Genomic DNA, 13,831 nt, shown 5'->3' on the forward strand with positions numbered 1-13,831 from the left:
AGTGACAATGTAGTTCAAGAATATTTTACAGGAAAGTGAAATGTTTCTCACCATTTCCTATTGCTACCCCAGCCAACAATTACAAAGCCTCCAGTATCACGCAGGCCTCATTTTATGTTGAGAAAACAGCTGTGTTTGTTCATTGTATTTGTGACATGCTTTTGGTATGCAACATACATTTTCGTCACATACTCAGTATGTGTCATGCGTGTCCTCTGCTGTCAATTCCTATAGAGCATAGCCCTTGTTCTCTGAATATTCTGGTGAGTTGCTTCGAAGGGCAATGAATCCTTTCTCATCAAGGAATCAAGGCAGTTTTTACCAATTCTTTCTGCCACGTGATGGGAAGATGTGCAATATCAGAACTTAAGTTTTAAAAAAGGGACATATAATTTATGAAAAAAAAAAAACAACTAAAGAAGTGTATGGACACTTCACATGGCAGCATAATTTTGAATTTTATAAAATTTAACGGAGTTGAGAAGTTTCTTAATTTTCATTGGCTACACTTGAGTTTACCAGAAATAAAAGGAAGACTGGGTATTGTCCTAATGCACAAAAACATAACAAGATAAGGATGGGGAATGGGGCCAGACTTTCTGGGATTTAAGGTAAGATGTAGGGTTCTTTTAAAAGCAGAGGGAAGTAGGTAAGAGGTAACTCATGAAAGGAGACACACCATTGGCTTTCTCATCAGAATTCTGTTTATAGAAAATTTAAGAAATTTTACCTTATAAGGTATTAGATCAGCAGAATTACCGAAACAAAGGAAATAGTCCATTTAAGATTACAGACAACAAAGATTATAATGCAATTGAATTAAATGGAATCCAAATCTCAAAGGGCAATGAAAAGTTTAGAATTTCTTCCTTCTCATTTTTTGGGTTCCTTCCACTCTTAGAATTACATTCCCTCTCCTTTTCTTTAATGGTTCTTTATTTTCCCTAATATGGGTAGAATACTGTTTTCCCTCTAATATTTATTGGCCAATAGATAATGATTTATAATGAAGCTAAACACAGAATTCCTTCCTTCCTCAAGGTCTACTTTAAAATAAGAACCCTAAAAGACCTATTCTCAAGAGTAAATAAAATAAATGTAGCCAGATTTTACTAAAAACAACCCAGTACAAAAATATGAGGATTTAATTCACTTTATTTAATAAATATTTCTACTTTTCAAGTGCTCATTTCTTGTTTGGAATTCTGTTTGCTTTAATAATGGCTGAGATATGTAATTTTATTACCTAGAAAAAGGTAAAATCTGATAAACAATATTAATGTACTTGATAAAAATAAACAAAGCTCGTCTCTATGAAGAATATGGATATTAGTTATTAAAAGTTAGCTGTATTTTGGACATAGACATTTACTGGCATATTAACATATAAAATGAATATAATTTTGAATGCTTGTTTTTATTAAAAGCTTGTTAGTATTAAGCTCAATAATAATAAAGCAACATTTAAAAAAGACATAACTCCTAACCTTATACTCTAAAACAACTACTATGTGGGGCATGTGTTTGGCTCAATTAGTTAAATGTCTGCTCTGAATTTTGGCTCAGGTCGTGATCTCAGTGTTGTGAGATTGAGTCCTATGACAAGCTCTGCACGGGTGTGGAACCTGCCTAAGATTCTTTCATTCCCTCTCAATAAATAAATAAATTAAATAAATAAAAAGAAAAGATTACTATCATTTTCTAATCTTTTTTCCACAAGTATCCATATCTTTCACATAGTTGAGAACAAAGTATATGTATAATCATGTATTCCGGTTAATTCTCCTTGGTTTATATTAAAAACATTTCTCAAGCCTGCTAAATGGTCTTCTTAATGTTTATTTTAATTGCTATGGTGCATTTTCTCAAGCAGATATGCCATATTCTAATAATCATTACCTGATTGACTTTGACTTAATGCCTATTTTTCCACTGTCACCTAATGTGATTTTAAAATTAAAAAAATTTTAATGTAATGTTTGCATAATATTTTATCACTGAAGAATGAATTTTTAATTTTAGATAAATTATTTAGATAAATAGATTTCAAGAATTGGTAATTACCTATTTTTTTTTTTTTCTAAATTTCCCTCATGAAAAGAGTTCTTCATTTTCCTTACTCATGAATCAAAAGCTACAGTCACCATGAGCTTAATGCTAACAAAAACATGTAGTCTGTGCTAGGGGCTAAAAAACTAGGCTGCCTACAGCCCAAACCTGAAAACAAGTTCATCTCACTGGGGCTTTGCAGCATATGTGAAGATCAGTAACCAGAGGATCAGAGATCTTCCTATGTATTGATTGAAACTTGAACCCTTCTCTTCAGCATGTTTATCTTCTGACAGATGCATAGTCTATAAAATCAAATTAAGGTGTCTATTCTTTTTTACGAAGGAATATGTTTGAAAACCACGTGAATGATTCTTATAGCCTACTCATTATATCTGTTTTCTACTCTGCTTGAATTATTCAAACTTCACAAAATCTGTCTATAATTTCCATGCTGACTTCAAGTAAGCTTTTGGTTTCAACTGAATTAGGAGATTTCAAAGGCACACTTAACTGGAGACCAGAAAATGAATAATTTCTATTGGTTTTTTTATTGTTATTAAAATTTTCTAAGATTTTCAGTAAAGTTGTCTTCTTGGATCTTGTGCAGATATTTCTTGAACATGCTTTTAAAGGCAAGGTGATCGAAATCTTGAATGTCTTTTCATTTTATTATTTTTTAAAATTTCTTTTCAGTGTTTTTCTGCAATTTTTTGAATGCAATATAATGTTTACCATTTGCACAACTTTGCTATCTGCTATATTTCGTATACAGCTTTGGTTAATGAAATAGTCAATACATTCAAATAGCAGTTTTGAGGTTATAAATCAGTAAAATGATTCTCTTATTAATTGCTTATAATTCTGTAATGTGGGTATTGTTAAGTCATTTTGCCCATGAAGACAAAAAAAAAGGATGATGTGATGTTGCCCAGGTCACTTAGCCAGGCAGCACAAGCACAGCTAGGCCTGATACTCATGTCCTCTGCCTCTAAATCATATACCCTTTGTCAAGTGTACCATCCTGTTATTTCCAAACGTTTTAAGTGGAATACTATTCTATTAGATGATTATTTAAACATGCATAACGAAACACATACATTGCCTCTTGCTAATATGTTTTTCCAAGAGTCATGAATATATCTATGCTCTACTCTGTAAACAATCAAACAATTGCAACTTGATGTTAACTATAGCTCAAGTAGCTTCTCTTCTGTTAAGTTACTCAAGGTCAAAATTGTGCCAGAATGGAACTATGCCCATTTCACATCATTTAATATGTATATATGTTTTTTATATGGTAAAGCACATCTGGCATTTCTTTTTCTCTATTAACAGAAGTTTACTTATACTGGGGGTTGTCAGCTGTTCAGTGCTGTTCCTGATACTACTGAAAAAAGGTTGGATTAACACTGCTAATATCTCAGAAATTGAAAACATTCCCTGGGGGGATTCAATATAATTTTAGGTATTTATCTGCTTTTACTTTACTTGGAAGAATATAAATATTTATGTTTAGTTTTTTTTTTTTTTTAGATTTTTTAATTTTATTTTATTTGACAGATAGAGATCACAAGTAGGCAGAGAGGCAGGCAGAGAGAGAGAGAGGAGGAAGCAAGCTCCCTGCCGAGCAGAGAGCCCGATGCGGGGCTCGATCCCAGGACCCTGGGATCATGACCCGAGCCGAAGGCAGAGGCTTTAATCTACTGAGCCACCCAGGCGCCCTGATGTTTAGTTTTAATAACATGGAATGTCCTTCATTTAGAGTCAGACTTGACCTTTTAGAAGAAAATGCCATTTGATGCTGTAAATTATTGAACGGTGCCTTGCAAAATATAAAAAAGAGTTTAGAATAACCATTCAAGTCTATTATTTAGTGACACTCTTCATGATCCCCGAAATCATGACAGACACTAACTTAGTCTTCAGGAAAGGTACTGCTGGGCCTACATATCAACACAGTGACAACCATGGCACATTGTGTAAAGCAGTTTTCTAAGCTGAAACTATCTAAGGGTTGAAATCCCCAATCACATTAGAATTCTCAAACCTGGCAGAAATAGGATGACCATAGGATATGGATATATGGCAGTGACTAAGCTATTATGCTCTGGGAGCAGAAGGGAAAACAATAAAAATAGAATAATCCAGAGGTGGCACAATGGACTATTTTGGAACAACTGGCCAACCAGTTGATTTCTCAGTCCCAGGGACAATGCTACATGAGTACCAGTATAAGAAATGCATTCACCATCATTGTTAATAGCTACTGTTAGCTGTTATTGGTAGCTAACATTGATTATGCAGTAAAAATATACCAGGATAGAGCAAGCACAATGCGGATCATTATTTGTACGTTACTTCATTTAATCCTTAGAACAAACTTATGAGGCAGGAATTAATTTCTTGCTCACTTCATGAATGAGACAACATGTTTTGTGGTATTAAGTAACTCACCCAAGTTTGCACCACTAGTAAAAAGAGAAAAAAAATTAACCATAAATTCAAGCAGAGTGTAATTTATGAGAAATTACTGTGGATAAAATGGTTAGCACTTTGTAGGCTATTTATATCGCCCAACCTCTCCATTCTGTTTTCCTTCATGACAATCTATTTTCATAGGGAACTCCTGACTCTATCCATTAGTGATGGATGCTTACATCTTTTTTAACCAAGTGCAAAAAGTGGAAAAAAAAAAAAACCAGTAAGAGCACAGATTGTTCAGACTTTCTGTTAGCAAAACAACCATACTGACCTTTTGCACCCTTATATGCCAAACAGATTTTATATAAGACAAAGAAGTGATTTGGGGGAATTGTTCAGAGTTAGTTTTTTTGGTGTAGTGAAGAATCATCTGAAAACTTCAAGCTCTATAACTCTTTGGCAGGTAGGACAGATTTATCTATCATCTATTTATCTATCTATCATCTACCTAATCATGTTATTGAGCTATAATTTATATAGAAACTCCATTTGAGGTAGAAATTCTTTGTTTTACTCATATTTTAAAAGTATTTAATTTATTTGTTTGACAGAGAGAGAGAGAGTGCAAGCAGTGGGAGCGGCAGACAGAGGGGGAAGCAGGCTCCCTGCTGAGGAAGGAGCCTGATGTGGGGCTCAATCCCAGGGGCCTGGGATCGTGACCTGAGCTGAAGGCAGACACTTAACGGCTGAGCCACCCAGGCGCCCCTAGAAATTCTTTAAATGTAGAAGGAAATCCCAAGATAGAAAACACTTAAGAGACTACAATGCCAAAAGAGTTTCATATTGACAGACTAAAAGTGTATATTAATTGAAAACTTTACTCATAGCAATTATGACAGTGTTCTGTATTCTGAAAAAAAAAAAAAAAAAAAAAAAAGCTGTATTAAAAAAATGTCTTTAGGGTGAGCCTGAAGGGTAGCCTGGGGTAGCCACCTTTGGTTGGGATGGAGCCCTGCATCGGGCTCCCTGCTCATCAGGGTGTCTGTTTCTCCCTCTGTCCTTCAATCCACTTGTGCTCTCCTTCTCTCAAATAAGTAAATAAAATCTTTAAAAAAATTTTTTAGAATTGTCTAAAACTAAAATTTTCAAATAGTATGCAGACTATTTCAATGTTGTCTTCTCTTGATAGTAAATGGGATTATTTTATGCTGCCAGATCTTCAGCTCATTTTTAGGACAAGTTATTACAAGCTATTTAATATTTACAATAAAATACTGTGTTTTTAGAAATTATAAAAATGATTTGAGAAAATTATGTTTTAAAATTCGTATTTAGTCATAAAGGCATAACTAATGGAACAACTTGCTTAACTGAGTAGTTGAACATAGCAGTGATGAACGTATGGTTGTGGTCTGATCATCCTTTTTTAGGTAAGGCTGTCTCCTTTCACTTAACTCATAGACTAATATGACTTCCCTTCCATTTTGCATATTCACACAGTTGGTTATTGAGTCTAAATGAATAGCTTATAATTGTAGTTTGGTCATGAATTTACTCTATGACCTAGGGAAAACCAAAGTCTCTCTAAATCCAAAGAGATGAATTAAGAACACAAATTGAGTATCCACTATGTTTGAGACTTAATGATATTGCCTGAGGATACAATAATACTCAAACCTAAACATTTTCTCTGCATTCATGGAGGAAGAGAGGCAGACATAAATCAAATACTGTCATCACAAAGAAAGACAGCAGTAAAAAGCAGAAGTGCTGTGAAGGAACAATGCTGGGTACTGAGAGAGGGGAACAGAAGAAACTAATTTAGTCTGAAAGTGGTGCTCATGCTGAGATCTGAGGGAGGAAGGCAAGTTAACTATGGCAGAGGGAGGAATGAGGAGAAGGAGCAGCATGGGAAAAGGTGCTGAAGGAGGAGGGTCTATTGTGTTCTTGTGGAGCTGGGAAAGGAGCCACACGGCTGGAGCAAACAGAACCACGCTCTCCCTGGGATCCTGAAGTTTCTCCCCTATTAAAAATGTCCATTATGAGCTATTTTTCCAAGTTTGCATTTTTATAACTTGGGATTTTTTTGGTTGTTATTTGACTAGAGCTCACAATTAAAAAGCTTAAAAGATCTTTATCTCATTTTTGTGTGTGTGGTCTAGTGATCTACAACAGTGGGCCCTTGATCTGCGTATCTCAGAATTTCAATTACCCGTGTTTAGTTAAATAACTCGGCTCCCCACAGCACAAATAGAATTTCAGTTGCCACGTATTAACTATGAGTAATTTCATCAAGCCCAAACTTGGCTGCTGGTGTTTCAGCCCACTAAGCACTGTGCAAATAAGAGACACATCCATGATCAGTGATCGGTCATGTCACGTCATTCAAAGCCCGTCTGGTTGCCGCGCATCTGTCGCACACACAGACAGGAACTGTGCAGTTGTATTGTCTCCTTGTTGCCAGTCATAAACCCACGTGGCCCTGGGTAGTAGTGGATAATCAAAAGAGGGAACTGGTCCACAAAAATGAAAGTGCAGCAAAGAAGAGAAGTGGAAGTGGAATAATATTAAATGGGATAGAACTGTAGGAGAAACAGCTGAGGACTGCCGACACTCTTCTACTAGAGAGACTCTAGACATCGAGCCAGAGGAACTTTGGAAAAGCAAACATATTGACATAAATAAGGAAGCCAGTTGTGAAGGGATAAAACGGGATGACAATGCCCCAGAAGAAGGGACACTGGCGAAAGAACCACACACTGAAGACCTCTCAGAGATAGTTCACAACGCTGATCATCTATTGAAGCTGGTCCAGCCTTCGAAAGGAGTCTGACACCTCACCAAGGCGCAAGAGGGATGCTAGCTCCATATTGTATGTTGTACAAGAAGGCAGGCCCTGCTCAAACTACTTTTGGACAGGTCTTTTTACAAAGAGCTAAAAACAGGTTAATTCTGAATATTTTTACTGTTTCAAATTATAGTGTGCTTAAAACAACTTTACTGTATTTCCCTATTATTTATAACCAACAGTAAGAGAGTTTTTAATGTTTTTACAAACACTTTTAGAGGTGGTGGGAAAATTCTATTTTTCCACTGGTTGTTAACATCACTTTCCATGGTTTCCTTTATGATCCAACACCACTATGCAAAGCAAGAACTGCCTGTAGTTTTAAATCTTTTTTTTCTTAAGACTTTATTTATTTATTTGACAGAGAGAGATCACAAGTAGACAGGGAGGCAGCCAGAGAGAGAAAGAGAGAGAGGGAAGCAGGATCCCCGCCAAGCAGAGAGCCCGATGTGGGACTTGATCCCAGGACCCTGAGATCATGACCTGAGCCGAAGGCAGTGGCTTAACCCACTGAGCCACCCAGGTGCCCTGCCCGTAGTTTTTAACTGAATCTAACCAATCTAACCAACTAACATTGCAACGTGTCATATTGAAAACATGTATTTTAGAAGGTTGGAGTCATTTTCTGAGTTTACAAAACTCTCAGTCGTGAAGAATCCTAAGTCAACAACAGACCTGGAAAACCATATTGGTTCATTAAATTTTTGGGATGTTATTCCAATATTCCATAACTGAACTTTTGGCTCAAGAACCACCAGAGTCCTAAAAAGTCCAAGATGTACTATGCTTTAGTGAGCACAATGAAAATAAGAAAATATGTCTACATTTTATTTTTGGGACTGAGTAAAGAATTTTCTGTACTTTAAACATCTAGTAAGAATACCTAGGAGTGCAATATACAAAACAGTTAAAAGAATTTAAATTAAAGGGTAACAAGAATGAAAAACTAACATACCGATTGTAGAAATCTTCTCTGTAGTAATCATAGTCAAAGACATAACCACTAAGGAGGGAAACAAAAAATTAGTTGACAATTGTTCAACCACACTAATTTTGGTATTAAGTTATGAGGTTATAACAAGAAACTTATGTTACTTTTAAAATATTTATTTTTCAGTGTAATTATGTATCCAAAGAGTTTTACAAAATAATTTCTACTTGGATATAGTGCCATATCAAACTATCATATGTCTGACAATGCAATGATAATGGTTTGTGTGGTTTCGAATGGAAGATGAGAGGAGGTAGCAAAATAAAAAATTTTAATACTTGTAATGACATATGATTGAAAGCCATTTTTTCCAGACAGGATATAATATAGTTATCCTTTCTTCCTAAGGTATGTACAGTGAGGCTGTACAATGAACAAAAGGTATGGAACAGAAAGGTTTAATGACCCATTCGCTATAAGAATGATACATAGAAATGATTTTCCTTAGAAATTCAGCATTTTTTTCCATTTAAAAACTTACAATTTCATGCACAGAGAAAAAAAATCCAACTTGGCAGAATCTTAGCAACAGTAATTTAATATTTTAGGGTACTTAAATAGCAATTAATAAGTACATTTCAGTGAAAAGATTAAGCTTCTTAAAGGAATATATAATAAAAACTGTTCCCATCTACTTATATAATTGTTGGAATTTACAAAGCCCCTTATATGCATTATTTCCTTTTAGTATGCAAAACAATCCTGTTGGATACTGTAACTAGAAGAAGTTAAGGTGCAAAGGACCTAAGGGACTTGCTCAAATTTTTATTGCTGGTTAAGTGACAAAGCTGAGACTGGAAAAAAAAAAATCTTCTGAATCCATGTCTGGGGCATTTTTCCATGGCACTGTGCAACCCTCCCCAGCCTGTAAGAAATTTGCTCATGATGAATGAAGTATCTATACTATAGGAGAATAATTATTTTTAATGTTTATTCACTATTTTTTATTGGTATGAAACATACATAACAAAATTTATCATTCTAACCATTTTAAGTATACAACACAGTGGCGTTAAGTATAGTCACAATGTTGTTTAAAGATCACCAATAACCATTTCCAGCATTTTTCATTATCTCAAACAGAAATTCCATACTCATGAAACAGTAACTCCCCACCCCCTACTCCCCCTACCCCCGGCCCCAGGTACTCTCCATTCTGCTTTTGTGAATCTGCCTCTTCTAGATACCTCAAGTAAGTGGAATCATAACAGTTTTCGTCCTTCTTAGTCTGGCTTATTTCAGTTAGAATAACATTTTCAGGGTTTATCCATACTGTATTTTATATGAGAATTTCATTCCTTTGTATGACTGAAAAATACAATATTGTATATATGTACACATCGCTTTTTGTTTATTACTCTATTGATAGACACTTGAGTTGTTTCCAGCTCTTGGCTGCTGTGAATAGTGGTGGAATGAACATCGGTGTGCAAATATTTGTTAGGGTCCCTGATTTCATCTCTTTGGGGTATCTACCTAGAAGTGGAATTGCTTCATCATAAAGTACTTTTGTTTAACTTTTTGAGGAACCACCATAGACAGGCAAGTAAGTTTATATTCCCCAATTGATCAATTTAACAGTCCTTCAGTTTGTAACTATTCTTACTTCAGGAGACTTGAAAGAACACATTATTTAATCTTAACAACAACCTATACGACATATTATTCCAATTTTATAGGACGCTGAGCCCTTAGAGATATCAAATACCCTACACAGTACAGGTTAAATGTTCTAGTACAGTGTAGTCATTCATGTGCTCCTTCGTCAGAATCTGACCAGGACGTGTGTGTCAGGAACTGTACTTGGCACTTAGGTTTAGAAGCAAAACAGATGTCTATCTTTGATTATAAGCACCAGTTAGCAAACACAGAGACCTAATCATATTGATCCATTTCCCTGCTATTGCCACTAGTTCACCCCACATCTTACAAACTCCCCAGCGTTTCGTTTCAGCAGAGTTGAGTTTAACCTCTGTCCTCTATTTAGAAAGTCTTGAATCCGGTCTTTCCTTACCTATTTAATCTGTATGTTGTATCTTTTTTCTTTGACAGCAGTGGAGACCAATAAAACGCTAATAAGAAAAATATTTTAAACGGGAAATACTTAGAAGTAAATGAATGGGACATAGAGAAACAGAAGCGGAGAACTATTAAGAGAGATTTATCAGGCTGGCCTCTCTGAGGAGGTGACATATGACCGGAGGCTTGAAGAATGAGAAAAGTCCTATCAAGGGCCAGGGGAGAAAAGGACCCGAGGGAAGAGAAAGCACAAAGACACAAGTCAGAAAGACTCTGATGAATTCAGTAAAGCAAGAAGGTTGGTCCAGGGCTACTGCCATCACTCAGACAAGAAATAACAGCGTCCTAGACAACACTGCAGAAAAGATTGAGACGGTTAGACAGGTTCAGGACACGTTTTGGAAGCAGACTTTAGAGGAAAATCTTGAGTTCGATTTTAGATAAGATAGCATTTGGATGCTTGTGAGACAATCAACAAACACGTTCATGGGTGATTAAATGCTGCTTTACTGAGCAGTCTCAAAGAAAGGGCTTGCTGGGGATGTAAGTTTGGGAGTTGAGAGCATGCTGATGGCAATAAAGCCATTGAAGAGGTGAGATCTGTTTTAGGAGTGGGTGTAGCAAGAGGGAGTAGAGGCTGATCCTAGGTATTCTAGAATTATAGGGGTCAAGGGAAGAGAAGATAGCAAAGTAGGTCAGATGTGGGTAGGAGACAGAACTTGAAACTAAGTAGCTCTGGTCAAGTTGTCAACAGGTTTGGTTTCTTCTGAGGCCACTTTTTTAACCTTGCAGATGTCTACTGTCTTGCTGTCTCTCCTCACGTGGTTGTCCATCTGTGGTGTCTGAGTCCCAATCTCCTCTTCTGATAAGAACACATGTTGTGGGGCGCCTGGGTGGCTCAGTGGGTTGGGGCCTCTGCCTTCAAATCGGGTCCTGATCCTGGAGTACTGGGATCAAGCCCCGTGTCAGGCTCTCTGCTTGGCGGGGAGCCTGCTTCCCCTCCTCTCTCTCTGCCTGCCTCTCTGCCTACTTGTGATCTCTGTCTGTCAAATAAATAAATAAAAACTTAAAAAAAAAAAAAAGAAAGAAAGAACACCTGTCATATTGGTTTAGGACCCACCAACATTTTCATCTTAACTTCCTCACCTCTTTGAAGACTCTCTCTGCCAATATTGTCACATTCTGAGGAACTGGGGTTTAGGGCTTCAACAGGTGAATTTTGGAGGAACACAATTATAACAACATTGAAAAACCTATTTAATCTTTGCAAACTGCCTCTGCAAGTGGTATAGCACAGTTTCTAGCACATTGTAATAAGTCAGTTAGTTTTTAAATCCTTTTTCATAGAGCTGATATTTAAAACACAGGTTTATTTCAATCAAAATTTGGTGATTTTTCTGATTGTGTCATGTTTCACCAGACATTTGTTAATTTAAATAAGTTTAATAGTCTTAATGCTTTAGCACATAACTTTGTTTTTCCTCAGATGCTTAAGAGAGCATTTCAAAGGTTGATGAACTTGATGATGAGAACATTTAATTCAAGATGTATAAATTCATCTTGATTTTTATATTTGTCTTCTCTCTCTTTTTAAACTCCCCAAGTGCCAAATATGACACATGAACCAATTAATAAATATGTTATAAATGTGGTTGACAATGATGATTCCATGCATTTCACACCTTCAGGAAATACTTCAATAATTTAATAGCCTTCTAGAAATTTAAAAATGCATGAGAAAAGAGAAATCATTTCTGTTTTTCTTAGTAGCTGCTTAAATTATCTCGCTCAATCTGCTTATTTTTTCTTCAGTCCTGACTGCTGAGACGAATTTGCAAGAACAAGTTGTAGCTGAGCATCCTGAACTACTTGATCTCCAAGTCCCACCGTCTGCTATCAGGAACTCAATTTACCTGTCACAGTTCAAAATGAAGTGAAATGCACAAACAGACCTCTCTTGGTAATCACGACAAGCCTGTTTTTGTCTTAATGGCCTGGGCTTTTAGCTGAAATGCCATGGCTGTAGCTGGCTCAGGTCATAAGCTATAAAATCACGCTGGATTTCCAAGGAAGAAAAAGAGATTCAAAGAAATGAGAAGAGATAACCACAGGGCAAGTATGATTTGTGACAATGATGCTTTCCCAGTGTTGCTGCTGCCAGCTCTCTTTTTCCCCCCCTTCCCCAGGTTTTGTCTCTCTTAAAAATCCCTTTCTCTTTCTGTGTGAAACTCTATTTGAAATTACCTGTCAAAAAAATGGCATTTCCAGAAGCCGTATTCAGGTTTTTAAGGCGTTTTATGTACCTCAAGATTTTACTGGAAGGAAAAACATGTCTTTCAAGTTAAAAAAAAAAAGAAAAAAAGAAGATGATAGCCTTTCCTTTCCTCATAAACTGTTCTGTTCATGGGCTAATTTACTTTTTCTTTTTTTGAGAAGGGGCTTCTAAGGGAGGGAACTTTGCAGTTTTCATTGTAGCAGCTTTGTTTGACAATCTGGTTCTTAGGTTACTGAAACAAAATGGTCATAAATCAGATATTTTAGGCACTTTCTGAGAAGAAACTAAGTCTGGGAAACGTTAAGGCTTCTGTTGTTTGGAGGCATGCTCTGTGCAAGGGGCAGATACTCAACTTTTTAGAAAAGTGAAACAAGAGTTTTGAATATTTTGCACAAATAATTTATATTTTTTATTTTTAAATCTGGTACACTTTCATGACTTTTATTCTACTTTTCAGTGTACCTTTATTCTAACTGCTCAGGTTCCCTCAAAATTTAATGGGAAATGGGAATTAGTAAAGTAATTGTTTAGAGTTGCACACTCATAGTCTTTATTTTATTACTGAAGATTAAATGACACCAAGTAACTTCCCTGGAATTTAATTTAAGCTTTTTCATTTACAGAAGAAGAAATCACAACTCATTAGGTTTTGCAATATACGAGATCAATTTTAATCTAATCCCTTTAAATTCATAAAACCCGCTTCATATGAATAGACTAATACACACAAGTATTTCTTTTTATTTTCCATCACAGAACTTCATTAAAATATAATCTGAAGAAAATGAATAAACTTCCCAGCACAAGGAGGAAGCATTTTAATGGTTTCATTACAGACATCCTGCCAATAGTAACTCCTACTGAAGCCTTCTCAGTGACTATATCTGGCTTCCCAGCGCTCGCTTCGCCAGCACATATACTGTATCTGGCTTCCCAAATTAAACTGGATAATCAATTACTGCGTATTTTAAGTCAAGCACAGTACTGGGACTTGTGGATAATAATATCAGCAGAACATGGCTTCTAACCTCAAGGAATGTCAATCTAAGTATAAGGGATTAGATAAATACACATATGACTATAATTTTAAACAGAATTTGAAAAATGCCAAAACAGATATAAAAACTGTTATGAGAGCTTATAGGCAGAAGGAATAGGATGTGGTTGGTGGGACAAGGTCTCAAACAAGCCTTTGTGAAGGACATGGCATTTGAATTGGTCTTTA

The 13,831-nt window shown here is 36.0% G+C and overlaps 1 protein-coding gene across 2 annotated transcripts in view; it reads right to left on the bottom strand.

The window, feature by feature from the left end:
• Window positions 1-13,831, bottom strand: part of LOC111156812 (RALY RNA binding protein like) — a 686,812-nt gene that overhangs the window by 77,080 nt on the left and 595,901 nt on the right. For both annotated transcript variants that reach the window (XM_022517893.1, XM_022517892.1), the window contains one exon: window positions 8,277-8,324. In XM_022517893.1, the coding sequence (XP_022373601.1) occupies window positions 8,277-8,324 (48 nt within the window). The remainder of the gene's footprint in view (window positions 1-8,276; window positions 8,325-13,831) is intronic.

Source organism: Enhydra lutris, unplaced genomic scaffold, assembly GCF_002288905.1.
Source record: "Enhydra lutris kenyoni isolate GAN:26980312 unplaced genomic scaffold, ASM228890v2 scaffoldscaffold49, whole genome shotgun sequence".
In the NCBI taxonomy this organism is placed as follows: Eukaryota; Metazoa; Chordata; class Mammalia; order Carnivora; family Mustelidae; genus Enhydra; species Enhydra lutris.